Here is a 27,746-nt window from a genome sequence, read left to right as displayed (position 1 = left end):
TTCTCTCTTGTTGGAGATGGTCATTGCTTGGCATTTGTGTGGCGCGAATGTTGCTTGCCACTTATCAGCCCAAGCCTGAATTTTGTCCAAGTCTTGCTGCGTACAGGCATGGACTGTTTCATTATCGAAAATGTTGTGAATGGAACTGAACACTATGCAATCATCAGTGAACATCCCCACTTCTGACCTTTATAATGGAGGGAAGGTCATTGATGAAGCAGCTGAAGATGGTTGGGCCCAGGACAGGTATGACTCCAGCCAGTGGTGAGTTTCCCCCCCCACCCCCACCCCCACCCCCGATTCTTATTGACTTCAGTTTTACTAAGGCTCCTTGATGCCACACTTGGTTAAATGTTGCCTTGATGTCAAGGATAGTTACTCTCACCTCAACTCTGGAATTCAGCTCTTTTGTCCATATTTGGGCCAAGGCTGAATGAGGTCTGGAACCGAGTGTTCCTGGCGGAACCCAAACTGAGTATTGGTGAGTACGTGCCGCTTAATAGCACTGTTGGCAACACCTTCCATCATTTGAGAATTATTGGAGGAACGTGAACTTTTTCACCTAGAAAGGCAATTATCTGAAAGATGATCTTGTAGAGCTTTACAAGATAATTATGGGAATGCAAAAGTAAATCAAGAATACTACATTTAATTGAATTGGGAACAATCTGGTTCAGCCAGAGACAGTGTCTGGGGAGGGGTTTCAAATCAGTGACAAGCTTATAGACTTTGTGGCAGAGGTCAAAGACACTGCTTTGGTCTTCCCAATGTTTAACTGGAGAAAGTTGCAGCTCATTGAAGACTGAATATTGGACAGTCTGACAAGCTTGGAATGCTGGTAGGAGTGCATGAAGGCAGAGGAGTAGTGATGGATTGGATAGGGATTAGAGGATCGAAATATCCAGGAGGGGAGAAATGACTGGGCATGAGCGAGGCCAAATGTAAAAAAAAAAGATAGACTCAAACTTGAATGGACACGGGAGGAGTTCAAGTTGCATAGATATGACCAAGATTAGAAAATACATGACCGGGAGCCAGTTGTGTAGAGGAAACTGATGTAGGAGCTATTTAGGCAAGCTGCTGAAAGTTGTCCAGTGGAATTGGGGAGTGCAGAATTAACTACGAGCCAGCAGAGGTTTAGCAAGGTATCTGCCAGAGGTGTATAGTATCCTTGGGTGTTGACAGTTATCAGGAAGTTCATGTTCACACAGAGATTGATAAATCATGGAATTAACTTCCAGATAGAATGAAAGCCTTGGAATAATTCAAGAAGCAATTAGATCAGAGGTGCTAAACTCAATTTACATGCTGGGCCTGATCCGACATCCTGGCACTTAACGTGGGCCACATTCAGCATGCCTGCCGCCATATTAGTCCTTACTGGTTTTAGGCATACCTGGCTCCTACCTGAGATAAACATTGGGTCAAGTTAAATATGCAAAGAAGGCTCCTGCATCTGTTTCTGCAAAATGTGTGGAAAAACTTGGTGGAGCATTACCTTAATCTGGAGCCCTGGAACCTTGCTAACATACTTGGAATTTATTGCATTATTGAACCATCAAGAGATGTATCTCGGGCCTCTAGTCCAGGTTAACAGCTCTTACTTGGGCATCGGGGGCCATTTCCCATTCCGTTGCTGCTGATTTTAACGCTGCTGGTTTAGGCGGCAGCTGAGGCTCCTGCCAGAGAGCATCATTAATAAATGCAAATTGGGGTCCCATGAAGTAGGGAAGCCAGTGAGGCTCTCTAGGGTAAGTTTAAAAAAAAAACTTTCCTTAATGGAGCCAGGATGAGCAGGATGAAAATCCGGACAATCGGCCAAGTTGCTCTCAGAATATCAGTCAGAATTTCGGGCCCTTTGTGCAGTTAAAGATTACGCACAAAAGTTGGCATTTGAAAATTTGATCTTATCCTAAGAGCTAACTGGAGCTTAGAGCAGCCACCTGGAGTTTATTCAGAAAAATAAATGCAAAATTGTGCATGAATAAATGTAAATACAAAATTAAATTAAAATGTGCTGAAGTTGGAACACTTTTATTTTAGATATTGACATTTCTTTTATTATTGATTAGCTGCTGTGCTTCCTGGAGCGTACCAGCAAATGCATTCCCCTCATTCTCCTGGGTACCAGCAAATGCATTCCCCTCATTCTCCTGGATATGGCTATATGCATCAGTCCAATGTTTCCTCTATGAGGCCGCAGCATTCTCTTCCTCATCCAATCAATATGGTGAGTAGACCATAGTGTCTTTACTGCTTTAAAAAGTGACTATTTTTATGCATTTTATTTATCATTAGGGTAATTATTAACTTGTTCCTTTTTGAAAAGAAACGTTAATTTTCCATTAACTAATTGAGTGTCACTTTCCTTAATTGTGGGCAAACATTCAGGATTATAAACTGGTGTATATCCTCCCTGCCTTCCTTCCTTAGGCCCTCGGAATCGAGGATGACTTGCTTCCGCACTAAAAATGGGTTCTCGTGATTAATGAGTCCTATGCGGAACCCACAGTCTCTGTCACAGGTGGGTCAGACGATGGTTGAAGGAACGGGTGGATGGGGTACTTGGGATGCCGAGCGCTCCTTCTGCTGTTTACGCTTGGCTTCAGCTTGCTCCTGGCGTAGAGACTTGAGGTGTTCACCGCCTTCTCGGATGTTGTGCAGTCTTGGGCCAGGGATTCCCAGATGTCGGTGGAGATGTTGCACTTTTTCAAGGAGGCCTTGAAGCGTTTCCTCTGCCCACCAAGGGCTCGCTTACCGTGTTGGAGCTTTGAGTAGAGTACTTGTTTTGGGAGTCTTGAATCGTTGGGATACCTCCCAACAGTGTTACTAAAATGCAAGTGTGACAGACTGTTCGGGGCCGAAATTGCTCCTTTGCGCAGGGCCAGTTAGTGCTGCTGGCCAGCAATAACGGAACGGTAATGAGTTAGCGCCTTGGCCCTGCGGCCACATCGACACAGGCAGATTTTCCCACCTCTTCGCCGATGGCGCTACGGCTTTGTGCCCCGCTCCGGCGTCGCTTGCGATGCTCCTCTGCGCATGGCGATGATGAGGTCATCATAGTGCGCATCGCCTCGTGACCACTCCAGAACTTAAATTGTCCCAAACTCCTCCAACGAACACTTGGCGATGCCAACGATAGCTTTTGCTGTCGATTTTGAAGTTATCAGGCTGCAGCGCCAACGAGACTTAAAGACGCGCTGGTCGAGAGAGTTTATTGTCACCAAATATTTTGGACACTTGAAATAATTTAGTTTTTTTGATTCTGCCACAGCCAACATTGATTGCTGGCCCTCAGTTTCCTTTGGCTTCCATCGCTCCCTGTGCTTCAGCCAGCTCCATTTGCAGCACAACCTTCTGTGCAAATCATGGGCTCAGTGCTAGCAGTGGACCGCCTCCTTCATCTTCACCATCGGAGGATGGTTCGCAGAAGTCAACGCCGTCACTTAGCCAGGCAGAGGCATCGGGAGAGGGAAAGTGAAAGGCTGCCACTGGCAGAGGGCCATGGAGAGGGCTATGCTCTGAGGAACAGGGAGAGGGACAGAAAGCAGATGGAAAGGGGCAGGGAGAGGCACAGCAGCAGGAGGATGCAGAGGGACAGCAACAGCAGGACCAATATGAAGAGATCCATGAGGATGTGGGCAGAGACAGACGCTTGCACGGATGTGCCACAGAAGGCCGTACGCACCCAGGGTGTTTCGCCAACAGTTTTCCTACGTGCACTTCTCTAAGGAGCAGTGTGTGCGAAGGCTGCACTTTACAAAAGACATGGTGACGGAGCTGTGCCATCTGTTGCAGCCAGACCTTGAGCCTCAAACAAGGCTGAGGACGGCTCTCTCAGTGGCAGTGAAGGTCACCATTGCCCTCAATTTCTATGCAAAGGATCTTTTCAGGGAGCCACAGCAAACATCTCGAACATCTCCCACTTTGCCGTCCATTACTCCATGCATGACATCAAAGGAGGATTAGAATACATCGCATTTCCGATGAGACAGAAGCAGCTGGAGCGATCGACTGGCTTTGTCACAGTGGCACGCTTCCCCATGGTGCAGGATGCCTTAGACTGCACACACTTTGCCTTGAAGGCTCCACACCACAATCCTGAGAGCATTCGAAACCGAAAAGGACAACACTCAATGTCCAGTTGGTGTGTGGCCATAGATGCACAATAATGGCTATTAATGCCCACTATCCTGGCAGCAGCCACAATGCCTTCATCCTGTGCCAGTCCGGTCTGCCAACACTGTTCCAGCCACCCAATGCAGCTCCCGGCTGGCTCCTCGGAGATCAGGACTACCCACTGTACACCTGACTCATGACTTTCCTCCGCAACCCCACCACTCCTGCCCAGCACTCTTACTCCTGGTGGCAGCATGACAGTCATTGTATCATTGAGCAGACCATCGGAGGGCTGAAGCAATGGTTCTGTTGCCTTGACCGCTCAAGAGAAGTCTTGCAGTACTTGCCTGACCGGGTGTCCCTTGTCGTCGTCTGCTGCATACTTCACAATCTGGCAAGCAGGAGGGCACAGCCATTGCCCGATGACATAACCGTGCACCTCAGGATGAGGAGCAGCAGAACCAGGAGGAGGAGCAGCTGCAGGAGGAGGCACAGCCAGCAGGCAGGATGCGCCAACACCGGACCGAGACTGCAAGGGAGGTCCGACACCATCTCATAACATCTCGGTTCGAATAAGGCCCTCGTTGCTTCCTTGCTGCCTCCCCATAAACATCAATGAGCCCTTCTTTCCATACCACATGCCCAACAATGAAATGAGATACAAGACCAAACAGTCAAGATGAGAATCAACATTTATGTTTAAAAAGTGCAGCATCAACATAACATATATCATTCACCCTTGTGCATCTCCTTATAGCCCCTTTTACGTTAACCTACTCTACTACAATGCTGCAGTGTCTCCCCTGTGGCTGCAGCATGGTTGGTGGAAGGCTACTGTGCTTTCATGCCAGAGACTAGAGTTGGCCTTCCAGGACACCCTCGACCAGCTCTGGGCCTAGAAGGCCCGGCTGCTGACTGTAGCATCTCAGGCTGGGTGGCGGCAGTCTAGGCTGGCTGGGTGATGGCCGATGATAGTTGAATGATGGAGTGGCAGTGATGGGATCAGAAATGCTGTCGTCCTGAGGACAGCAGCATCCTGCTCCACTGACCCAGTGTCACTCCCCAGTGGCAGCAATCTGATCGAGCGCAGGTTGCTGGGTTGCTGCAGCACTGTGTGATCCCCGGCGGACCATGATGGACCCAGCAGCGATGGCAGCAGTCAGGACTTGCGTGGCATCATACTGAGACTGCATGAGATCAGTCTGAGAATCCATGCAAGCAACCATTGACTCTATTGCAACAGCAAGACATTGCGTTGCTTCCGTCTGTGCCCCAATAGCAGATGCCACATTGCCCATGAGACGTTTCATGAGGTCTGGATGCGCATAGTCCGTCTGGGAATCCACCAGCATCTGCACACCGGCAATAATGGGCTCTATTTGTGCGCAGAGCCGTCTACACTTTGGGAGGTGGACTCCTCCACGCTCCTTACCACTTGCCACAGGCTCTTGGGCAACCTTGCCATTGCCCCGATCATGTCGGAATGCAAGGCCATCACCTTTTGTTGAAATGCCTCCCCAGCGTGGTCCTCATCTGAGTCCGGTCGAGCAGAACTCCTGCGTGAACTTGTCCTCCGGGGAGATAGCTCCTAAACTTTCCTTGCCCCTTGACCCTGCTGCAGTCTGTTAGTCCGCAGTACGGTCCCCTCTCCTAAGTTCAACTGCAATGGCCGTGTAATCCCTGTATCTGAGCTGGTGCGTGCGAGTGTGAGAATCAGTGATGCAGTGCTTGGGTCGTCCTCCTCTCCTCCTCCTCCTCCTCCTCCCATTTCTTCTCCCTGCAGACTGGGGTATGGGGGCTCAGGAACTGGCTGGACCGCATCCAGGGCATTGTCTGGAAGCACAAATGGCACAAGAGTGGCGTTGAGGTGAGAGAAGTGGGGCAGGCATGCAGGAAGAAGTGTAGTCAGAATGTGGAGCGGCTAAATGGTCTTCTGTTTAAAGTGGAAGGTGGGATGAAAGGAACAGTTTCACTTACCAGTGTTGGTCCCAGCAGGCTCGGCAGTCCCCACTGCCACGGGCGAGACTTGGGGGAGCATGCACTCACTTTGACCAGATGAGTGAGGTCGCGGAACTTCTTGCGACACTGTGTGGGTGTGCGGTCAAGGACGGAGGTGCCTGACACCTCGGCAGCCACCTCTGTCCAGATAGCTCTGAGAATCTATGGTGCAGATCTCCCAGCAGGAGAGAAAAGGATGCGCCTTCTGACTTCCACTGCCCCCACCAGTGTCTCCAATTCTCCGTCGGAGAACCGTGCCGCCCTCTCCCAGCTGCCGTGACGGCCCTCAGCAAGCAGCTACTGATCTGTGAGGAAAAAGAGAATCAGCAGAACAAACCTGCAAGGCACCTACTTTAAGAAGCCCAATGACCAGGTCACTCGTTATGAATAAATCAAACTCACCTTAAATTGGCTGCTCACTTCCTCTCACGCCCCACTACCACCCCTGCACTGCCACGAGGAAACCAATTAGCGCTGTAACAGCGTAGCTCTCAGATTTCATGAACAAAGTGCCAAAATTCAAACCTCATCTCGGCCGATGCTAACTTTTTAGATAATTCAAATTATGCTCTCCAAACCCAGCGTGGGGCAATTTTGGCCTCTTAGTCTGGGTATGTCGGAATTGTGTTTGCAGTCTTGAAAGGAAATGGCCAATTGTTCAGAAAACTTAAACTTACAAAGAAAGGAAGAGGGTGGAAAGCCAATAAAATATGTATGGTGCATAGCTTGTGTGCTACAAAAAAACATTCAAAACATAGATCGCATTGCATAATCTTTTAACTAAATAACACATACCGCCATTATTATACTGCTTCTGGTTTATGGAATGAGTGCACTGTTAAACAGGATATGTCACCCCTGAAGAATTGTATAAAATTACAATTTTATACAAATAAAATTATTGAGTAGTTCTAAGACAGCATATCTTGTTGTCTACTTGCTTCATTGTGGCACATTGCTAAGGAGAGTGAAGAATGAAGTAAATAAATATGTCATGATTTTGAACACCAAAAATAGCAATGATATCACAGACATGGGGGAATAAATTCAGTACCTTAGCACCTAGAGCATTATCGCCGGGGCGAGTCGCATCCAACGTCGCACACCAATTCCTGCAGCACTGCTGCTAACAGTTATCGCTGGGAGCCTCAATGCCAGGTGGATCGTGACATCAGTGAGTGTACCACACTCAATGACCGCCCGATCTGCGAAATTGATTGTCGCCACCTACCTTAGCGTCTGGAGGAAACCGTGACAGGGAGAGCTGGCGTGAAGCACCAGGAAGCCGGCTTCAGGGATGTTATTTAAAGGGATCATCAGTAATGAGTCACAGCTAGTAGGCTAGTGGAGTTTCAGTGGTTTCTTGTCTGTGTCACATAGAGCAACAGTCTCATTCTGTAATTTCAAGGTTATCAGAAGTGTTGTGGCAACTAAAAAGTAGTTATATTTATTCTTTAAAAGAATCAAACTGCTACACTTGGTTACATTAATGAGGGCTGTACTGGTAGTTGACCTGGCCTTCTAGGATCTACGGTGGAGGGAGCGGAGGCAGCGAGAAAGACTGGAACATGTGGCTAGAGGGAGGAGAAGGGCTATCAGGGCTCTCAACGGGAGGTCTGATCTCCGAGGTAGTCCAAGGGCACTTCTCCTACCTCCAATTAAGTGAGGAGCAGTGCATTATAAGGCTCCATTTCACCAAGGAGGTAGTCAAAAACTCTGCCACCTCCTGCAACCAGACCTCCAGCTTCAGATTAGGGCGACCACAGCTCTGAGTGGCACTTATGGTCACCGTCATGCTCAATTTCTTGGCCAGAGGATCCTACGAGTCTGTAACAAGAGACATAGCTAACATCTCTGGGTTCGCCGTCCTTTGCTATATCCCGGAGGTCACAGAGGCTCTCTGCAGAAGGAGAATATTTCCTTCCCCATTACCAGAGAGAAGCAGGTTGAGTGTGCATGTGGCTTTGCTAGGATAGCTGGATTCCCCATGGTGCAGGGAGGCATTGACTGCATCCTTGAGGCTTTGCAGGCACGGCATAACAATCATGAGATCTTCCGTAACCGCAAAAGCCCAAACGGCGTGCTGAGCTGCTCGATGGCGCCCTGGACTACACCAAAGAAAAATAAATGGTGGCACACTGTGCTCCTGACCTCCCCTTTAACTTCTGCCCAGCGAGCAGATGTCGGTCCGGTTCACGATCCGCGACGCTGGTGCTGGCCAAATTCCAGCGCTAAGGGGATGATGATATCGCTGGCTGTGCACAGCCCGGAGCGATATCAGTGGGCGTGCGGTGCTACTGTGGCAATTTTGTAACAGCCGGTAGCGCCATCCCCCCCCGCCCCCCCCCCACCCCCGGGCAAAAACTCTTTCTTGCTCTGGATGCGCTAATGGGAGTCGCAAAACAGAGCAATTTTGACCCCTTGAATTAGGACTCCAATCATTTCTTTGAGCAGTAAGCACGAATTTTGTGCAGTCTTAAAGCATTAGCGCCTGGTGCTAATTCTGCAACTTTTCTAATTATACTGCTCATTCCTGGGCTATAATGAATTTCTAGCCCATGATCACCAGCACATTTCAGCACCAGCATATAGCAAGTAATTTAGTCTGACACCTTAGCAGAAAACGAATGAATTTGGAATTTTTTTTTTTTAACAACTATAATAATTTTATGAGGTGTACATTATTTCCAAGAGATCAACTTAAATTATCACTTGATAATCTTATTGTTTTCTCTCCCAAGTATCCCTTTTTAGAGAGGGAGCAGTTTTACACTCTTTTATGGAGAAAAATTATCTTCTCCATTTTATTTTCAAGCTCTGGTTTTTGAGCTGATTGGAGTAAGGTGCCATATGATATCGCACTCATTAAATTTTCATTAAACGTCCTCACACATCTGTAATACAGTTTACCAGTTACTGGCCCAAAATTTCCTGGAATTAAGAGTAGACTTGGCCGTTCTTTTCCTCCCAAAGAAATTCCCACACAACTGATTTACTCCAGTGTTACGCCAGAGCATCACGATATATGAATTTCCTCGATCGTTTGCACCACCTCCAAGATACGTCAATGTAGACCCTCCTCCACTCATTTTCTTGCAAAAGACCACCTCACGCGAGTTTGCACAGGCGTAGATTCACAATCAAAAATTTAGGTGCAGCAGGATCTGAAGTCACCTGATAGCAGCATAACTGGAGGAGTAGCTGCATTTCTCGGGTCCGAAGCTTTAATATTTTTCTTAGGAAAGATACACTTTTATAACTATTGATGCTTTCTTGTTCAATAATACCATGTCCATTATTGCAGCTGCAAACAAACTGCTCCAAAATGGAATAAAGTAACCCATATAATCTTCATAATATGTAATTTATGTTATAATAGATACACTGTTGTGATTTCAAAGCAGTAATCTCATCTCAAGGTTCAGATGTCATTCCACTGCAGAGTAATAATGAGATCGTTGTCTTTTAATTATTCCCAAGTATCTATTATTCTATATATAATGTCCTGGCCAATATTTATCTCTCAATCAACATAACAAAAAAAACCAAATGATCTGGTCAGTATCACATTGCTGTTTGTGGGAGCTTACTGTGTGCAAATTAGCTGTCTTGTTTCCCACATTACAACAGTGACTACACTCCAAAAGTACTTAATTGCCTGTAAAGTGCTTTGAGATGTTCGATGGTCATGAAAGCAGTATATAAATGCAAGTCTTTTCCTTCTTTACATCACTTCCTCTTTAAAGAACAGGAGTACTTTTACTTCCCCAATTTCATGAAAGAAAAATAACCTTTCCATTGAGATTTTTAAGAAGATTTCTCAGTTGTTTGGATTCAGGTGTACTCGGGTCTCCTACCTCCGATCCTGCCCCATGATATCACTGATGTGGAACCTCTTGGAGTGGCTCCATTACAAAGAGCAGGGGACATTACTTTGGAGCCGCTTGAGAGTTGTTAAGGAACCATAGGCCTCAGGAAAACCATGATATTGATTGGTTCTCTGCCTCATCTCACCAGTGATATGGGTTCCTGTGATGCCCTGACACTCGAGCTGGTCCAAATTTTAAGACATATGTTTCCAATTCCAGATGTTCCCTGTTGAATGTGAAGCAACAGCCCAGCACGAAGGGAAGCCCCATTCTGCCTGGCTCTCAGCAGCTGAGCAAATCAAATAGAATGTCGGGGGCTGTTCATTTTCAATATAAACACTGAATAAAAATACTCCCCAAGATTTTCTTTCCCCTTTTAAAGGAAAGAGCATCCTTTTGGAGGTGCTTATTTTTTTCAGAATTGAACTATGAAAAATTTATGTACTAAACTTGTTGAAAAGATTCATGTTTCCTGAAAATTTTTTTCAGGGATCCAAACTGAGGGGGGACTAAATAGTGATTACTGTTATAAGCATTTGTTAACCTTTAACTCCTGCAGTTTGTTCAATATGATTTACAATTGGGATGAAATCGTAATTGCTTCTTTAGATGTGGTAATGTTGTTTTGGATCATGTTTTTTTTTATTACTAGAACTAGTACAGGTTGAACCTTTCTTATCCAGAACCACCCCTTGTCCAGAACCATTCCCGGCCACGCAGAACTCCGACATGAACAAATTTAAATCCTTCCTCGATGCCTACTCCCGCAATTGCTGGCCTGACCCCGCGACCCACTGCCCCCTCCCCCATGATCTCTCTGCCGCATTCCCAGCCCCAAGCCAGCCAGCCCCGATATCCCCTTGCTCAGTACCTGTACCATCCAATTTAATGTGACCGCCCCTCGTCCGGAAAAATCCCTTATCCGGAACAGGCCAGGTCCCGAGGATTCTGGATAAGGGAGGTTCAACCTGTAATGACTCATGGAAATGTAGAAAAATATATCGTGAAGCCATTTCATTTTTCCTATCTTTGATATAGCTGAATTAATTCTGCTATTCTCTGTATAAAGAAATCTAAACCCATTACAGTATGACTTTTTATAAAGTATAATACATATTTAGATGTACAAGTACATTTTTCATAATTATATCCTGTTCTCAGCTATGTGAATAAGTACGGATTTTATTCAGTATCTGTGTGATAACTTAGATGCATAACTTTTGTGGAATCTCCTGAAATACAAACTGCAGAAGTCTCACCACAATAGACCTTCATTCCCATACCTGTCAGAATTTATAGATTCTTCGCTTTTGGATTCTGGATGTTTGCAATTTTTAAGCTAATCAGCCTTGGCTCAGTGACAGGACTGTTGCTTCTGAACCAGAAGGTCACGGGTTCAAACTCCACTACAGAGATTTAAGCACATAAGCGAGGCTGACACTTTAGTACAATTCCAAAATAGAGGTGCTGTCTTTTGGATGAGGCAATAAACTGAAGCCGCATTTGTCCCCTTAGATGGATGTAAAAGGTCTCGTGACATTTTTTAGAGAAGAGTGCGGGACTTCTCTCCGTGTCCTGGTGAACATTTATCTTTCAGTCAACACCACCAAAAAACAGATTATCTGGTCATTGATCACATTCCTGTTTGTAGGGACTTTATGTTCAAATTGGTTGCTGTATTTCTCTACGTTATAACAGTAACTACACTTCAAAAGTACTTAATTGGCTGTGAAGTGCTTTGAGTGACCTGAATCCATGAAAGATAAGGGGTAAGCCATTTAGGACCGAGATGAGGAGAAACTTCTTCACCCAGAGAGTGGTGAACCTGTGGAATTCTCTACCACAGAAAGTAGTTGAGGCCAATTCACTAAATATATTCAAAAGGGAGTTAGATGAAGTCCTTACTACTAGGGGGATTAAGGGGTATGGTGATAAAGCAGGAAGTGGGTATTGAATTTGCATGTTCAGCCATGAACTCATTGAATGGCGGTGCAGGCTAAAAGGGCCGAATCGCCTACTCCTGCACCTATTTTCTATGTTTCTCTATGTTTCTATGTTACATAAATGCAGCTTTTCTTTCCCGTTAAGAGAACTGCAGCACAGCAGCTGCACATTAAAGGCAAAAGGGGACTTATTACACTGATGAGCAGTTATTATGGGTTATTCAGTTGAATCAGTCCTAATAAATGTTCTGTTGATGGGAGTAGATGCTTGCACTATCCATATACCAAAGAAGAGATTCCTGTTGACCAGGAAAACGTGCCAGTTTTACTCTTCTATGCCCTGAAGGTGGCTATAAGGGGGCCATAACTCGGGGTGCGGATAAGGCCCGTGACCGCCATTTTGTGGCGGCCATGCGGCGGAATCGAATGGATGCCGCGTTGCAGTCGACGGGCCGCCACGATCCAAATTTACCTCTGGGATTTTTCAGTTTGCCCCCATTTCCGCTCCGCTGCTGCCAACCGCCGCAAGCGTGTCATCAAAGCGCGCACCGATGATCTTCTTGCACCTCCATCCCACTCAGTGTGGAACTTACCTGCCAGAATCTTTCATTCGCCGCACGGTGACCCCGACAGCTTTTTCAGCCTGGGCACCTTGTTTTGTGTGTGAGCCATAGCAGCGCGGCGACCCTTCAAGGGGCGGGCGCAGTGCTGCAGCCGCCATGTTTTTTTTGGCGGCCGACTTCCTGATCGGCCGGACAATTATGGCCCCGGGTTCGGCTCGGCCGCCAACATGCAGCCTGGCAACTCCTCTTGGGTGCCAGGCCACTGGCCCAGCTGAAACCCTCCCTGGTGGCCCAGTGGCCGAACCTACAAAATCGCTGCTTCTCTCCTTTTTAAATCAGGGGAGAGACATGGTGATGCACACGCGCACTGACGTCCGCCGCTGAGTAACAGCGATGGAGACTCGGTCCGGCCCCAACTTCCATCCCTCACCAGCACTTACCGCTGCACTTCCGCCCCTATTATGACCGACCGGTCGAAAAAAAAAACAACAAAGACCTGAATATCGATCAAGAGTCGACCTCTTCCCTAACAGCAGTAAGAACAGTTTAAAAAATAGTAGGTGCGCCAGGTTTCTGGCTGGCCTGAATTTTTCCCCAAGGTGTTTCCGGCAATTTCCCAAAGGTGGTCACATTACTTCAGGTAATTCAAATAGCATGTCCAGGATTCGCTAACCAATTTTGGACCACAGCGATACAGGACGCACCAACAATAGATATGTGATTCAACCAAAAAATATAAAATACAGAATGAGAAAAAAGGCTTAAGTTTGTTTTTTCCACAAAATTATACGTAACTTGTCCTATATATTGAAACCTACTCAACATACTACATTTTCTGACAGATATGACCAACTATGATCAGGAGGAAAGTAATCTTGCACAACTCCAAGATATTAGTCTAACATTGCAATCCAACTTGCTTAACTCACCAGTTGCTGGTGATATTTCCATGATCCTTGCAATACGAGTGCCATGATATTGCAGTGTATTTGACTGTTTTGGAAACGTTTAGTTAGAACTTTACAATAGTATTTTTTGTACTTGTTCTTGTACTTGCCCTCATAAGAACATAAGAATTAGGAGCAGGAGCAGGCCATCTAGCCCCTTGAGCCTGCTCCGCCATTTAACAAGATCATGGCTGATCTGGCCGTGGACTCAGCTCCACCTACCCGCCCGCTCCCCGTAACCCTCAATTCCCTCATTGGTTAAAAATCTATCTATCTGTGACCTGAATACACTCAATGAGCGAGACTCAACTGCTTCCTTGGGCAGAGAATTCCACAGATTCACAACCCTCTGGGAGAAGAAATTCCTTCTCAACTCGGTTTTAAATTGGCTCCCCCACATTTTGAGGCTGTGCCCCCTAGTTCTAGTTTCCCCGACCAGTGGAAACAACCTCTCCGCCTCTATCTTGTCTATCCCTTTCATTATTTTAAATGTTTCTAAAAGATCACTCCTCATCCTTCTGAACTCCAACGAGTAAAGACCCAGTCTACTCAATCTATCATCATAAGGTAACCCCCTCATCTCCGGAATCAGCCTAGTGAATCGTCTCTGTACGCCCTCCAAAGCTAGTATATCCTTCCTTAAGTAAGGTGACCAAAACTGCACGCAGTACTCCAGGTGCGGCCTTACCAATATCCTATATAGTTACAGTAGGACCTCCCTGCTTTTGTACTCCATCCCTCTCGCAATGAAGGCCAACATTCCATTCGCCTTCCTGATTACCTGCTGCACATGCAAACCAACTTTTTGGGATTCATGCACAAGGACCCCCAGGTCCCTCTGCACCTCAGCATGTTGTAATTTCTCCCCATTCAAATAATATTCCCTTTTACTGTTTTTTTTCCCAAGGTGGATGACCTCACACTTTCCGACATTGTATTCCATTTGCCAAACCTTAGCCCATTAGCTTCACCTATCTAAATCTCTTTGCAGCCTCTCTGTGTCCTCCACACAACCTGCTTTCCCACTAATCTTTGTGTCATCTGCACACTCTGTCCCCTCTTCCAGGTCATCTATGTATATTGTAAACAGTTGTGGTCCCAGCACCGATCCCTGTGGCACACCACTAACCACCGATTTCCAACCCGAAAAGGACCCATTTATCCCGACTCTCTGCTTTCTGTTCGCCAGCCAATTCTCTATCCATGCGAATACATTTCCTCTGACTCCGCGTACCTCTATCTTCTGCAGTAACCTTTTGTGTGGCACCTTTTCGAATGCCTTTTGGAAATCTAAATACACTACATCCATCAGTACACCTCTATCCACCATGCTCGTTATATCCTCAAAGAATTCCAGTAAATTAGTTAAACATGATTTCCCCTTCATGAATCCATGCTGCATCTGCTTGATTGCACTATTCCTATTGAGATGGTTTGCTATTTCTTAATGATAGTTTCAAGCATTTTCCCCACTACAGATGTTAAACTAACCGGCCTATAGTTACCTGCCTTTTGTCTGCCCCCTTTTTTAAACAGAGGCGTTACATTAGCTGCTTTCCAATCCGCTGGTACCTCTCCAGAGTCCAGAGAATTTTGGTAGATTATAACGAATGCATCTGCTATAACTTCCGCCATCTCTTTTAATATCCTGGGATGCATTTCATCAGGACCAGGGGACTTGTCTACCTTGAGTCCCATTACCCTGTCCAGCACTACCCCCCTAGTGATAGTGATTGTCTCAAGGTCCTCCCTTCCCACATTCCTATGACCAGCAATTTTTGGCATGGTTTTTGTGTCTTCCACTGTGAAGACCGAAGCAAAATAATTGTTTAAAGTCTCAGCCATTTCCACATTTCCCATTATTAAATCCCCCTTCTCATCTTCTAAGGGACCAACGTTTACTTTAGTCACTCTTTTCCGTTTTATATATCGGTAAAAGCTTTTACTTTCTGTTTTGCGCCAGTTTACCTTCGTAATCTATCTTTCCTTTCTTTATTGCTTTTTTAGTCATTCTTTGCTGTTGTTTAAAATGTTCCCAATCTTCTATTTTCCCACTAACCTTGGCCACCTTATACGCATTGGTCTTTGATTTGATACTCTCCTTTATTTCCTTGGTTATCCACGGCTGGTTATCCCTTCTCTTACCATCCTTCTTTTTCACTGGAATATATTTTTGTTGCGCACTATGAAAGAGCTCCTTAAAAGTCCTCCACTGTTCCTCAATTGTGCCACCATTTAGTCTGTGTTTCCAGTCTACTTTAGCCAACTCTGCCCTCATCCCACTGTAGTCCCCTTTGTTTAAGCATAGTACGCTCGTTTCTAACACAACTTCCTCACCCTCAATCTGTATTACAAATTCAACCATACTGTGATCACTCATTCTGAGAGGATCTTTTACTAAGAGATCGTTTATTTTTCCTGTCTCATTACACAGGACCAGATCTAAGATAGCTTGCTCCCTTGTAGGTTCTGTAACATACTGTTCTAAGAAACAATCCCGTATGCATTCTATGAATTCCTTCTCCAGGCTACCCCATGCGATTTGATTTGACCAATCGATATGTAGGTTAAAATCCCCCATGACTACTGCCGTTCCTTTTTCACATGCCTCCATTATTCCCTTGATTATTGCCCGCCCCACCGTGAAGTTATTATTTGGGGGCCTATAAACTACGCCCACCAGTGACTTTTTCCCCTTACTATCTCTAATCTCCACCCACAATGATTCAACATTTTGTTCATTAGAGCCAATATCGTCTCTCACAACTGCCCTGATATCATCCTTTATTAACAGAGCTACCCCACCTCCTTTCCCTTCTTGTCTATCTTTCCAAATCGTCAGATACCCCTGTATGTTTAATTCCCAGTCTTGGCCACCCTGCAACCATGTTTCTTTAATGGCCACCAAATCATACCCATTTGTAATGATTTGTGTCGTCAACTCATTTATTTTATTTCGAATGCCCTGAGAAGGCCTTCCTATTTTGTAACAATTGTTTTCACATCTGAATGACTTCCTGGACTACTTCAGAGGGTGTTTCGTCCACCATGTAGTGTGGGACTGCAGTTATGTATGGCCCAGACCAAGTAGGGGTGAGAAGTTTCCTTATCTGAAGGACATTAGTGAGCCAGTTAAGTGATTTTTTTTCCCCTAGTGTTAAAATGATCATATTCTTACAGAGCCACTTACCCAGCTTTTTTAAAGAAGTTAATAATAACTGCATTTGGTGGGACTCTGTTCCACATGCCTACTACTATTTTGTGGAATAACCACCTTGTACCCTCTCGGCTTACTTGTAGCTAGTTAAGTTCGCATGCCTGCCCACTAAATCTTAATGGATAGGTGCAGCAGAAATTGTAATTTATGCCTCTCAGAATTTTGTAAATTTGGATTGTGTATCCCTTCAGTCTTTCTCATAAAACCAGTCCAGTTTTAAATCACTTTTCATAAATCAAGATAGATGCTAGGAGGAAGACTATCGAGAAACAAAACAACAAAATGTCTTCAATGATTTTGAAGCTTTTGCCTCTACTCCACCAGGAAGTCTATTCCACAGGTTGATCACTTTGATTGTGAAGAAAGACAACGACCATTTGCCTTTTACTTGGATCAGTTTGGCTCAGTTGTAACACTCTTGTGTCTGACTCAGATGATTGTAGTTTTAAGCCTCACTCCAGAGACTTGAGTACATAATCTAGGCTGACACTTCATGCAGTGCTGGGGGAATGCTGCATTGTCATAGGGTGCTGTCTTTTATGTGAGACATTAAGGGCTAGAAATTGCGTAGCACCCTGTTTGGGCCGATAACTTTTCAGGGAACGCAAAAGTTTTTTCCTCCCGGGAACTTCTGCCTTGAGAAGTGGTGCGTTAAATCAAGCACTATCGCTTCCCTTAGAGCGCTAAAGTGAGTGAGAGGGGCGGTAGCGGCAGAGTGCTGAACAATGTTTTGTGCAGCGCTGCCATCTTTGCAGGCTCCTTCCCTCGCTTAAAGGGAAGGGGCAATGTTGATTCAATCTTCTTCCGATCTCTGTGGGGCCATGGGACCTGTGCTATGTGTATAACAACCCCAAGCACTCTTAGAGTGGAGGGCTGTCGAATCGTGTGGTCAAAAAAAAGCAAACGACAGCAGAATGGAGAGATTAATATATTTTGGCCTATTTGACCACCATTGCCTTTAAATATCGCTCCCAAGCAGCCAGCCGAGGCGACACTGCCTCCTGCAGCTGCCATTGCTGACGCCCGGTGATGTTGCAGGGGGCGGGTCCGAATATTACATCCAAAGTGCTGTGCACCGGATGACATCACGATCTATGGGGCGCAAGAGAGCAAGGCGATAAGTGTTAGCGCCAGCGCTAAACCGCCAGGGAAGTTCGCGGGCACGGTGAATTTGCCGCGTATGGTTGGTAACCCCTTAGCGCCTGTAGGGGGCAGTAACGGGAGAAGCAAACCAGACCAATTTCTCCCCCTAGATTTCTAAAGACCATCTGCTAATCTCATGAATATGCAAAAGCTCTCATAGCACTATTTAAAGAAGAGTAGGAGCTCTTGGTGTGCTTGCCAAAATTTCTTGCTAACCAAAACCACCAAAATGCATGTATTTGCTGTTATTGGGAACATGTTATTCATGTGTTAGCTGCCATGTTTGGCAACATAACAGTGAGCAAACTTAAAAAAAAAAAATCAATCTTTAGTTTTGAAGTACTTTGAGACATCCTGAGGATATGATCAGATGCTTTATTGATGCAAGTCATGCCAGCATATTAAGAATGCTATGTCCTGTCCTGTTTCCATTGAAGACTCCATTATCTATAAATTGAATCCACACCTGGTGATGCCTGGCCTGTCATGTTTTCAGCAGAATTTTTCCATCAATGTGACATTCTGTGACTGTAGTTGCAGGCGGTGGTCACTGCACACCTCTATGGAGCATTTTGTTCATGTCTGTCTTTGCTCATGAACATTTGAGCAGCTCCTTCTACTGTGCAATCCAGGAATCGTATCCTCTCTCCATTCTCAGAAGAAATGGTCTCTGCAATGCAACGCTCACTAAATGTTTCTTTCCCATCCTTCCTTCTCCCCATCCCAATCCTATTTCTTCCATTCTCTCCTCCCAGTCCTTCGGTTCCCAATTTCTTCCCCATCTCGTCCCCCTTTCCCCATCTTGCCCTCTTTCCCTTCTCACCTCCTAGTCATCTAACATTGTCAGTCTTGGGAAGTTCTACTCATCGCTCCACAATGCTTTCTAATCAGGTTGAACAAAATTCTGCACGTGTACACTTACACACATTAACTTGAACTCCTTTCACCAACTTCTAAATGGCAGTTACTTTTTAAACCAGCTGACAGAGCAATCTGCTAATAAAATAAAAGATAAAAGAAGTCCAACAAATTGGCTGGGAATAATTTCACACCAAACTTCAAAAAAATCACTCACTGGATGTGATGGGCTTTGAGACAACCTGAGGATATGATGAGCTGCTTTACTAATTTAGTTAAGTCAGCATATTTATTAAAAATGATATGTCCTGTCATGTTTCCGTTCAGAACTCCTATAAATGTTATCTCTGGATTTTCTGTGTGAATTGAGGCCACACCTGGTGGCATAGTTATAACAAGTACAGCATTCTTTTTGAGACCTTCTGCAAAGTATGGAGCAACAGGCCTTTACCAAGCATTGTTGTATTCACCCAAAGGCTCTGTCCTGCTGCTCTCTCTCCATTGTACTAAATTTGATTGAATGATCTGCACAGAGTGATGTTAAACGGGGTGCTTCTAGATAGACTGTTAAACTTGTTAAATCCCCACCCTAACCCCGATCCCGCGAATCCCAAAAGTTCGGGCCTACCTCAGGTCTCCCGCCATACCACACATCGGCGTCTCCCGGCTGGTCCTCCTGCGGCGACTCGACGTGACTTCGACCTCCGACAGGAGGCGACTGGGTGGCTGGACCTGGCAATCAGGCCTCCGCCTCCTCCCCTCCGCCCCCCCTAATCTGGACCTCTCCTTCCCCACTGATGGCCTGGTCTCCTCTCCTCCTCCAGCACATGGTGAGTACAATGGTTGTGACCCCACCTGTCCCCCATTCTGAACTCCAGTGCATCGCTGCCCCCCCCCCCCCCAATGCCTGCCCCCAACCAAGCCTTGGACCACCTACCACCAAGGGCGCTACCCAACGCGGAGCCTGCGGCCAACACCTCGCCGTAGGCAATTAGGCCCATATAGCAGTCGTCCTGGACCCCCTTGCCACTGGACCAAGACCTCACTCAGCTAAGCCCATGTGGTAGCCGGCGTGCAACGATCACCCCACATTAAAAGAAATCATGCGTAGGCATCTTCCACTCCTCTAACCTGAAGGTCAGGACCCTCATGGACAACCCCAACAGTGACAGACCGGAACGCCGCACCGCCATAGTTGCCCAGGAACTTAGACGCTTTGATATCAACATCGCAGCCCTAAGCGAGACCCGGTGGGCAGGGGAAGGCCAGCTCAAGGAACAAGGTGAAGGCTACACCACCTTCTGGAAAGGGAAACCAGAGGCAGAACACCGCCTCCACGGAGTCGGCTTCACCATCAAAAACAAGCTGGTCGACCGCCTCAAAGACTCCCCCTGCGGGACTAACGAATGCCTCATGATGTTTCCAACTCACCCTATCCCAGAACCAGTGTGCCACAGTCATCAGTGCTTATGCCCCAACACTCGATGCAACAGATGAGGCCAAAGAGGGTTTTTACTCCAACCTCTTAAAGTCCCTGACCTGCGTCCCTGCGGGCAACAAACGGATCCTCCTCATGACTTCAACGCCAGGGTCGGCAGGGACACAGACCTCTGGCGAGGCGTGATTGGCAGAGAGGGGGTAGGGAACGCCAACTCCAGCGGTACCCTACTGACAAAATGTCAAGAGTGCAAACTTGTTATCACCAACACCTTGTTCCGCCAGAGGGACAAATACAAAGCATCGTGGCAACATCCTCGCTCCAAACACTGGCACCTGCTCGATTATGTCATCGTCCTAGCCAGGATCGCAAGGATGTGCGCATCACCCGTGCCATGACGGAAGCTGACCACTGTTGGACGGACCACCGCCTAATTCGATCCATCATTGACATCAACGTAGCCTCAAAGCGAAGGGTGCAGCAGAAGCAGTGTCACAAAAAAGTCAATGCCGGGGCACTTAAGGACCCAGCTAAGAGAGCCCTTTACAGTCAGCGCCTCACAGCTAACCTGGTGTGCCTTGATGACCCTGAGATGCAGAATATCCACAGCGCTTGGTCTGCCCTCCAGGCCTCCATAACCAGTGTCTGCAAGGAGACGCTCGGTCACTCAACCAGGAAACACCAGGACTGGTTTGATGAGAATGATCAGGAGATTCAAGAACTAATAGATTGCAAGCGCAGGGCATTTCTGAGCCTTAAACAGCAACCCAACTTGGGAGCAACAAAGCAGCATTACAGACAGCTAAAGGCTAAGGTCCAACAAAAAACCCGTGACCTAAGGAACAGGTGGTGGATGGAGAAAGCACAGGAGATACAGCAGCTGGCCGACAGCCATGATGTGCGAGGATTCTTCACTGCAGTCAAGGCCACATACGGACCAAACTCCCAAGGCCTCACCCCACTCCTAGCCACTAACGGGGAAACACTCATCAAGGACACCGAGGCAGTTAGGATCCGCTGGAAGGAGCACTTCGAAGATCTCTTCAATTGAGACTCTGCCTTTGACTCGAGTATTCTCGACTCCATTCTGCAGCGTGCGACCCGCCACCACCTCAGTGAGACCCCAACACTGCACGAGGTAGAAAAGACCATAAAACAGCTAAAAAAACAACAAGGCTACGGGAGCGGATGGAATCCCTGCTGAGGCACTGAAGTATGACAGAGAGGCACTACTGGCGTAAATACACGACCTCATCTCTCTCATCTGGAGGGAGGAGAGCATGCCGGGAGATCTTAGAGATGCGGTGATCGTGACTATCTTTTAAAAAAAAAAAGGGGGGACGAGTCTGACTGCGGCAACTACAGAGGAATCTCTGCTATCAACCACTGGGAAAGTCATCGCTAGAGTCCTCCTCAACCATCTTCTCCCTGTGGCCGAGGAGCTCTTCCCGGAGTTGCAGTGTGGATTTCGTCCCCTCCGGGGCACAATGGACATGATTTTTGCAGCGCGACAGCTGCAGGAAAAATGCAGGGCCCTTATACATGGCCGCCTTCGACTTTACAAAGGCTTTTGACACTGTCAACCACGAGGGTCTGTGGAGCGTCCTCCTCTGTTTCAGATGCCCCAAAAGTAAGTCACCAACCTCCGCCTGCTCCACGACGACATGCAAGCCGTTATCCTTGCCAACGGATCCATCACAGACCTAATTCATGTCCAGACCGGGGTCAAGCAGGGCTGCGTCATCGCCCCAACCCTCTTCTCAATTTTCCTCGTCGCCATGCTCCACCTCATAGTTGATGAGCTCCCCACTGGAGTGGAACTAAACTACAGAACCAGTGGGAAGCTGTTCAACCTTCGCCCTCTCCAGGCCAAGTCTAAGACCACTCCAACTTCTGTCGTCGAGCTACAGTAAGCGGACGACGCCTGCTTCTGTGTGCACACACAGGCTGAACTCCAGGACATAGTCAACGTATTTACCAAGGCGTATTGTACATTAATGATTTAGACAAGAGGATTAAATGTAGTATCTCCAAATTTGCGGATGACACTAAGTTGGGTGGCAGCGTGAGCTGCGAGGAGGATGCTATGAGGCTGCAGAGTGACTTGGATAGGTTAGGTGAGTGGGCAAATGCATGGCAGATGAAGTATAATGTGGATAAATGTGAGGTTATCCACTTTGGTGGTAAAAACAGAGAGACAGACTATTATCTGAATGGTGACAGATTAGGAAAAGGGGAGGTGCAACGAGACCTGGTTGTCATGGTACATCGGTCATTAAAGGTTGGCATGCAGGTACAGCAGGCGGTTAAGAAAGCAAATGGCATGTTGGCCTTCATAGCGAGGGTATTTGAGTACAGGGGCAGGGAGGTGTTACTACAGTTGTACAGGGCCTTGGTGAGGCCACACCTGGAGTATTGTGTACAGTTTTGGTCTCCTAACTTGAGGAAGGACATTCTTGCTATTGAGGGAGTGCAGCGAAGGTTCACCAGACTGATTCCCGGGATGGCGGGACTAACCTATCAAGAAAGACTGGATCAACTGGGCTTGTATTCACTGGAGTTCAGAAGAATGAGAGGGGATCTCATAGAAATGTTTAAAATTCTGATGGATTTAGATAGGTTAGATGCAGGAAGAATGTTCCCAATGTTGGGGAAGTCCAGAACCAGGGGTCACAGTCTAAGGATAAGGGGTAAGCCATTTAGGACCGAGATGAGGAGAAACTTCATCACAGAGAGTGGTGAACCTGTGGAATTCTCTACCACAGAAAGTTGTTGAGGCCAATTCACTAAATATATTCAAAAAGGAGTTAGATGTAGTTCTTACTACTAGGGGGATCAAGGGGTATGGCGAGAAAGCAGGAATGGGGTACTGAAGTTGCATGTTCAGCCATGAACTCATTGAATGGCGGTGCAGACTCTAAGGGCCGAATGGCCTACTCCTGCACCTATTTTCTATGTTTCTATGCATGAAAGCATAGGCTTTATGCTAAACATTAGTAAGACAAAGGTCCTCCACAAGCCTTCCTCTCCGCACAGCACTGCCCCCCAGACATGAAGATCCATGGCGTGGCCCTGGACAATGTGGACTACTTCCCCTATCTCAGGAGCCTCCTATCAACAAGAGCAGGCATTGACGACGAGATCCAACACCGCCTCCAGTGTGCCAGTGCAGCCTTCGGCTGCCTGAGGAAAAGTGTGTTTGAAGACCAGTCCCTCAAAACTGTCCCCAAGCTCATGGTCTACAGGGCCGTAGTAATACCCACCCTCCTGTATGGCTCAGAGACGTGGACCATGTACAGTAGACACCTCAAGTCGCTGGAGAAATACCACCAGCGATATCTCCGCAAGATCCTGCAAATCCCCTGGGAGGACAGATGCACAAACATTAGCGTCCTCATCCAGGCCAACATCCCCAGCATTGAAGCACTGACCACACTTGATCAGCTCCTCTGGGCAGGCCACATAGTTCGCATGCCAGACACGAGACTCCCAAAGCAAATTCATCCATGGCAAACGAGCCAACGGCAGGCAGAGGAAACGTTACAAGGACACCCTCAAAGCCTCCCTGATAAAGTGCGACATCCCCACTGACACCTGGGAGTCCCTGGCCATAGACCACCCTAAGTGGAGGAAGTGCATTCGGGAGGGCGCTGAGCTCCTCGAGTACGTCGCTGAGAGCATGCAGAAATCAAACGCAGGCAGCGGAAGGAGCATGAGACAAACCAGGCTCCCTGCCCACCCCTTCCCTCCCGTCCCACCTGTGACAGAGACTGTGGTTCTCGTATTGGATTGTACAGCCACCTAAGAACTCATGATAAGAGTGGAAGCAAGTCTTCCTCGATTCCGAGGGATTGCCTATGATGATGATGATAAACTTGGGAATTTGGAGAGAGTCGGAATTCGGATCATAGGGGGAAGGAGCTGCTGCTTTTTGCCTCCAATACTTGCAGTGCTTTGTGTTATAGGTAAGTATTAAATTTCATCTACCTCCAGGTAGATCTATTAATTAGTAAAAAATGAAATTATAAGCTAAGTTGATTAAATCAATACATACTAAATAAATAAAACAAGGTTATGTAGGGATGGCAGTGCAGGTTGTTTGCTGCAACTACAGCATGTGGAAGTTTGGGGAGCATCATGATCCCGGACGACCACATCTGCAGTAAGTGTCTGCATCTCAAGGAACTTCGGCTCAGAGTTGTTGAGCTGGAGTCCAGGTGCAGACATTGAGGGGCATCAGGGAGGGGGAGTTATCTGAATACTTTGATCCAGGAGGCAGTCACACTGCTTGTTAGGTACAGGTCTGGTTAATGTTCAGGGACAGGAGGGTGAAACTGCAACTCGGGCAGGTAAGGGGACCCCAGTGCAGTGCTGGTGGAGCCTTGACCTTTGCCCTTATCCAACAAGTATGAAGTTTTTGCTGCCCGCATGGATGAGGGCAAAGTCTGCAAGGGTGGATGAGCAAACAGACCACGGCACTATGGTACAGGAGGCCATTCAAATGGAGGTGTGTGGGGGGGGGGGTGGGGGTGGGGGTAGAAGAGAGTGAAAAGAATGTTGTAGTGGTAGGGGACATCATAGTTAGGGAGCTATCCGTTGGGACGGTCTCCACTTAAACCGGGCTGGAACCAGTGTCCTGGCAAATCAAATAACTAGGGCTGTAGTTAGGGCTTTAAATTAAAAAGAGGGTGCGAGGGGTCAGGTGAGTGGAAATTTAAAAATCTAAAGAGAAAAGTCATGGCAATGGAGCAGTGCAGCAATTTGGGTAAAGATAAGCAGAGTTTGACAGAAACGGTGAGAATTTAACAGTAAAAGTGTATCAGCAGGAATAATGTTAAGTTAAAATTAAAGGATCTTTATCTGACTGCATGAAGCATTCCTAACAAGATAAACTGGCACAAATAGAAATACATGGCTTTGATCAGAGAGCGTGGTTTCAAGGTGAACAAGGTTGGTAACTAAATATTCTAGGTTACTTGATGTTTCGAAAAGATAGGCAGAATGGAAAAAGAGGAGGGGGGCAGGGGGGGATAGCCATGATAAAGGATGATATAAGGACAGTAGTGAGAAAGGATCTTGGTTTAGAAGATCAGGAAGTAGAATTATTGGGCCCAAGTTTCCACATGCGCCTAGAATGGCGCAGTCCCGACCTGGACGCCCGTTTTTCGCGCCACAAAGTGCACCTAAAAAAATCCTCGGTATTCTCCACCTACTTGCAGGTCCTCTGGCCCTCGGCGCAGCGCAGCATGAGCTGTGGGGGGGGGCGGAGCCAGGTCCCTGCGCTGAAAACAGTGCCAGGACCTCTGCACATGCGCGCTACAGTGGGCACGCAAGTGCAGTAGCTCCAGGCGCCGAACTGTGTGGGAGGGGCCCGAAGCACGCAGCCCCTAGCCCTGGCCGAATGGCCTCACTGGGGCTGCGTGAATAAGACTCCTCCCACGGCCAGCTCCTGCTTCCCTCCGCCCCCTCCCCCCCGACCAGACCCGACACCCGCTCCCCGCCCCCCCACTGCCTCCGGACCAGACCCGACACCCGCTCCCCACCCCACTGCCTCCGGACCAGACCAGACCCGACACCCGCTCCCCGCCCCCCCCCTGCCTCCGGACCAGACCCGACACCCGCGCCGCCCCCCGACTGACCCGACTCGACCCGCGCTCCTGTTCCTGCTCCCCGCCCCCCCGCTCCCCCGACGCGACCCTACCCGCGCTCCTGTTCCCGCTCCCCGACTCCCCGACTGGACCCGACCCGACCCGCGTTCCCGCCCCCCGACCCGACCCCCCCCCACCCCCCGACCCGACCCGACTCCCGCTCCCGGACTGGATCCGACCTGACCTCCCCCCCCCCTCTCTCTCTCCCTTCCTCCCTCCCTCTCTCTCTCTCTCTCTCTCTCTCTCTCTCTCTCTCTCTCTCTCTCTCTCTCTCTCTCTCTCTCTCTCTCCCTCCGCCCCCCCTCTCTCTCTCTCTCTCTCTCTCTCTCCCTCCGCCCCCCCTCTCTCTCTCTCTCTCTCTCTCTCCCCTAACCGAACCTCCCCTCCCCGACCCGACCCGACCCAACCCAATGCCACCTACCTGTAAATCTGGTGCTGGGGACGGGCCCTGCCCGAAGTGTCGGGCAGGCCTGTTCAGCCTTCAGTCCCGAAAGGCCTGCCTGAAGCACTTTCACACAGGTAGGAAGATGGTTTATTTAATCTTTTCTTTGCTTATAAATGTTTATTCAGGTTGGATTTATTTGTATAAGTATAAATAAGGATTTATTATCGAATTTAATGACTTCCCTTCCCCCCCCCCCCCCCCCCCCACCTCGTTCTGGACGCCTAATTTGTAACCTGCGCCTGATTTTTTAATGTGTAGAACAGGTTTTTTCGGTTCTACAAACATCTTCACTTGCTCCATTCTACTTTAGTTTGGAGTACGTTTTCACTGTGGAAACTTTCAAATCAGGTGTCAGTGGCCGGACACGCCCCCTTTTGAAGAAAAAATTCTGTTCCAAAGTAGAACTGTTCTACCTGACTAGAACTGCAGAAAAAAAAATGTGGAGAATTGCGATTTCTAAGATAGTCCGTTCTCCACCAGTTGCTCCTAAAAAATCAGGCGCAAATCATGTGGAAACTTGGGCCCATTATGGGTGGAAATAAGAAATAACAAAGGGCAAAAAACACTGGTGGGAGCAGTTTATAGGCTCGTTAAGCGAATGTTAAATGTAAATAAAGCCATTAAATCAGTATGAGAGGCAAGTTAGCTAAGGTAGATTGGGAAATTCGATTAAAAGGTATGACAATAGATAAGCAGTGGCAAACATTTAAAGAAATATTCCAGAATTCTTAACAAATATACATTTCTTTAAGAAATAAAAACTCCATGGGAAAAGGGATCCATTTGTGGCTAACTAAAGAAGTTAAGGATGGTAATAGATTAAAAGAAAAGGCTTATAATGTTGCGAAGAATAGTAGTGAGCCTAAGAAATAGAAGCAGAAATCGGCAATTTGGCCCCTCGGGCCTGCTCCACCATTCAATAAGATCAAGGCTGACCTGATCTTGGCCTCAACTCCACTTCCTTGCCCACTCCTCATAATCCTTGACTCCCTTATCATTCAAGAGGACTGGGAGAGCTTTAGAAACCAGCAAAGGATGACCAAAAAATTGATAAAAAGGGAGAAAATAGAATGATAGTAAACTAGCAAGAAATATAAAAATAGATCGTAAGAGCTTCTGCAAGTATGTAAAAAGGAAGAGAAGCAAAAGTAAGCATTGGTCTCTTAGAGGCTGAGACAGGTGAAATTATAATGGGGAAAAAGGAAATGGCAGAGACGTTAAACTTAAAGTAATTAATATCAGTAGAGAAAAGAGAAACTAATGGGACTAAAAGCCGACAATGGCCCTGGACCTGATAGCCCACATCCAAGGAGTTTAAGAGAAGTGGATGCATGTGATCTTCCAAAATTCCTTAGATTCTAGAAGTGTCCCAGTGGATTGGAAGGTAGCAAATGTAACCCCGCTATTCAAGAAAGGAGGGAGAGAGGAAACACGGAACTACAGGCCAGTTAGTCTGACATCAGTCGTCGGGAAAAGTGCTGGGAATCCATTATTAAGGAAGTGGTAACGGGGCACTTATAAAATCATATGATTAAGCAGACTCAATATGGTTTTATGA

The 27,746-nt window shown here is 47.2% G+C and overlaps 1 protein-coding gene across 11 annotated transcripts in view; it reads left to right on the top strand.

Annotated features, from left to right (window-relative positions):
- The window catches only part of nebl (nebulette), a 403,223-nt gene that overhangs the window by 370,954 nt on the left and 4,523 nt on the right, over positions 1–27,746 (top strand). For all 11 annotated transcript variants that reach the window (XM_070881396.1, XM_070881395.1, XM_070881387.1 and 8 more), the window contains one exon: positions 2,073–2,230. In XM_070881396.1, the coding sequence (XP_070737497.1) occupies positions 2,073–2,230 (158 nt within the window). The remainder of the gene's footprint in view (positions 1–2,072; positions 2,231–27,746) is intronic.

This window comes from Pristiophorus japonicus, chromosome 5 (assembly GCF_044704955.1).
Source record: "Pristiophorus japonicus isolate sPriJap1 chromosome 5, sPriJap1.hap1, whole genome shotgun sequence".
In the NCBI taxonomy this organism is placed as follows: domain Eukaryota; kingdom Metazoa; phylum Chordata; class Chondrichthyes; family Pristiophoridae; genus Pristiophorus; species Pristiophorus japonicus.
The sequence above is the reverse complement of the archived record's forward strand: the minus strand, read 5'-3'. Positions and strand labels throughout refer to the sequence as shown.